The sequence below is a fragment of the Kryptolebias marmoratus genome, linkage group LG1, assembly GCF_001649575.2.
Source record: "Kryptolebias marmoratus isolate JLee-2015 linkage group LG1, ASM164957v2, whole genome shotgun sequence".
In the NCBI taxonomy this organism is placed as follows: domain Eukaryota; kingdom Metazoa; phylum Chordata; class Actinopteri; order Cyprinodontiformes; family Rivulidae; genus Kryptolebias; species Kryptolebias marmoratus.
In genome coordinates, this window is record NC_051430.1 from 1,991,808 (window position 1) to 1,995,105 (window position 3,298).

General features: G+C 44.6%; 1 protein-coding gene across 2 annotated transcripts in view; it reads left to right on the plus strand.

The window, feature by feature from the left end:
- Positions 1–3,298, plus strand: part of olfml2a (olfactomedin-like 2A) — a 54,774-nt gene that overhangs the window by 6,994 nt on the left and 44,482 nt on the right. Inside the window, exons 1-2 of one of the 2 annotated variants that reach the window (XM_037974540.1) lie at positions 20–176; positions 267–513. The exons of the other annotated variant lie outside the window; for it this stretch is intronic. Coding sequence (XP_037830468.1) covers positions 331–513 — 183 coding nt within the window. The 5' untranslated portion in view covers positions 20–176; positions 267–330. Of the gene's footprint in view, positions 1–19; positions 177–266; positions 514–3,298 lie in introns of those variants that run through there. 2 annotated transcript variants of the gene reach the window in all.

Sequence of the window (3,298 nt, forward strand, 5' to 3'; positions counted from 1 at the left end):
TGTTGGTATGTGGGGAGTGTATTATGTGATTTGTCCAGCAGATGGCGTTCAGGAGCATGATGGGTGAGCAGCTGGGAGATTATGAGACGCACCTGCAGCTCGTGAGAGGAGATTAGTGGAGGGGCATTTAAGGAGCAGGCTGCCGGGTCTTCAGTGCCTGAGTATTCGCTCTAGTGGTACTTCAAGCCTTCTCGTTATCTGAATCTAGTTCTAGCACTTGTACAAACCTGACATCCGTGTTACTTAACCCTGTTCTCTTTGTTCAGGTTTCTTTCAAGCCTAAGCTGTATTCAAGTCTGGAGGATCAAGTTCTGGATCAAGAAGCCTGGTATGCTCTGTCCCCCTTTAAAGACAAGTCGTTCAAACCGAATCCTGTCCGCTCTCCACCGATCTCCAACAACCACCATCTCCTCTGGCTGCTCCCAACGTGCTCCTATCTCCAACGCCACCTGTGAGTCACTTACCTCCCTGCAAACACCAACGGCCTTCCAAGACACATCTCCTCTTCTTCCAGTAAGAGTCCTCCTTCTGCCGTCCGCATTTAAAGTGTGCAAAACAATCTTTAAACCCTGTGCTCTTTTCTCAAGTTCCTGCCGAGTTCCTGAGTTACCTGAGTCCGTGTCCGGTGAAGTCCAGATCCATTTCTTACTCCCTGCTGAAGGAGTCAATAAACTTTTGAACTTTCATTGAGTTTCCTGAGAGCTTACTTTCTGCATGTGGGTTAACTATCTTGGAAAAACCATGACAGAAGAGGCTGTATGATCGGTTTAAATAATGGTTCTGTCAATAATGTGTTGTACAACGCACACACAGACAGGGTGAGACATTCGGCTATCTGGGAGGGACTCAGAATAGAGCCAGCTGAGGTGGTTGAGGCATTTTGGAGTCCCCTGAACACTTCCCTAGGGAGGTGTTTTGGGCATGTCCAACTGGCTGGAGATCCCGGAGAGGACTCTAGGACATGCTGGAGAGTCTGCCTCTTTTACACGGGCCCTAATTCAGAAGTCCGGCTCTACTCCGCTCTACTCAGCTCGGGTCGATAAAGAATGCATCGCGTTTACACCGGCCAGTTTGGTCGGTAGCAGAGGAACGCCTCCTCGTGTTGCGGGGGTGCCGCGGCGCGGGGGGTTGCGCAACCAAAATTTAGCGCAAGTTGTGTAAACAACGAAAATGCTATGGACAACATTGGCTCTGTGTTGTTGCTGTTTTTTAAACTCATGGGGATTCTCCTGAGACTTCAGGAAGAGAGGCGCAGTGGAAGAATTGCTCTGGATGCTGCGATTGTTGCGCAGAGTAGGACAGCTGTTATCAGCTGGAGATTTCAGGCTTTACAGCGCCTTCAGCTGGGGGACAGATGGCATAAACGTTGCAGGGTAAGCTAACGCTGTTGTTTATATTCCTACCATTCGCTCTTTATGCTTGCATCTGGCCACACCCACGACCAATGAGTGAACAGGAGCTAAGCTTGCGCCGCCCACGAAGCAGGGCTGGCCCGGCTGGCCCTACTCCGAAGCAGGGACCGACCGCGAAAAAATGGAGATGTAAACGCTCGCAAAGCGAGCTGAGTAGAGTGGAGCTGGGACCGTTAGGGTCCGTGTAAAAGGGGCATATGTCTCCCGGCTAGACTGGGAATGCCTTGGAATCCTCCTGGAAGGGGTGGCTGTGGGTAAACGTTTCATTTCATTTAAGAAGAGAAAAATTATTTCTCTTGTCTTGTCAACATACGAAACATATTAAATGTTTAAACTAAGAAACTAAACCATATCTTGAAAACAATTAGGTAAGTTTGAATTTGATGGCAGCAACACATCTAAAAAATGTTTGGACAGGGCCATGTTAACTTCTATGAAGCTTCCCCTCTTCTTTTAACAACAGTCTGTAAATGGCTAGGAAATGAGGAGACCACCTGCTGGAGTTTTTGGAGAGGGATGTTTTCCCATTCTTGTCTGATATAAGATTCTAGCTGTTCAACTGTCCTGGGTCTTCCTTGACGGATTTTTTGCTTGATGTGAGCATATGTTGTTCTAAAACCTACTTTTTTGCATTGATGGTGCCTTTCCAGGTGTGTGAGCTTCCTTTGCTAGAGGCACTAATGCACTCCCATACCGTTAGAGAGGCAGGTTTTTTAACTGTGCGCTAATAACAGGCCGGATTGTCCCTCGCCTCTGTGGTATAGATGACGTGGCATTTGTGCATTCCAAAAAGAAAATTAAAATTTTGATTTGTCTGACCACAGAACAGTTTTCCAGTGTTCCTAAGTTCATTTTAAATGAGCTTTGGCCCAGAGAAGTCAGCATTGTTTTTGAATGATGTTCACATATAGTTTATTCTTGGCATGATAGGTCTTTAACCTTCATTTGTTCTCACTAACTGGGTGTTAGATGCACCCTGAGAACCTGGTTCTGATGTTAGAGTTGACAGAGAAGTTCAGTCTTCTCTATGCATCTGATGGCATCAATATCTTGCTGACTTGGAGGAGGAGAACTTTACTCTTCAGACTTTTGAGTACCATATTCCTGTTCGGACTTTGAATTGATTCTGATCTTTTTATGGATGGAAGAAAACTGATTAGTTGCAACAGGCACAGTTGTCATCTGATTGGTAGTTTTGACCTCTAGGGTTTTCATAGGTTTTATATAATCTGTTGTGATTGGTGACCACCTATCTTTGTGAGGTACCATATTGAAGTTTCCTCGTCCATTTTGCAAACTGATCTGTCTTTTACTTAATTGTTGAGCCTTCGAGTAGTCTGTTTTAGGACATGTCACGGGTGCGTTTGCACTTGGCTTTGGGGACTCCCTCAAGTTAAAAGAAACAAGGGCCAAAAATTGTGGGGTCCCAACTGGTTGGCCTTTATTGGCTTAAGTCTCTAAAAAGCTAAGCATCTCATTTATCTAAGCTGATAGATTCTCATTTTTGATTCTGCAAGTACACCAAGTTGGCAACTGATGGAGGCTCTGGATAAACAATGCTTTGAAGTTTTCATCACATTCCATCCCTACTTCATTTCTTGAACTAAAATATGTGCACAGAAGGTTGATAATAATACGACTCAGTTCAACCTTTTTTCTTTTTCTTTTTTGTTAACGCAAGTGACAAACTAGACTGAACTGCATAGTCCTGAAATGTATTCTACACAGCAAATCCAGGAGGCCCAGATTAACACTGTCAGATTTGATTTCAACACTTTTAAAGTGTCTATATGGGTCCACACCAGAAAGTGTTAATTTAACTCTTTTTGGAGAGTTGGTACCTTAACTCTTATAAAGTGTCAAATATCAAATCTGCTGGAGTTAAT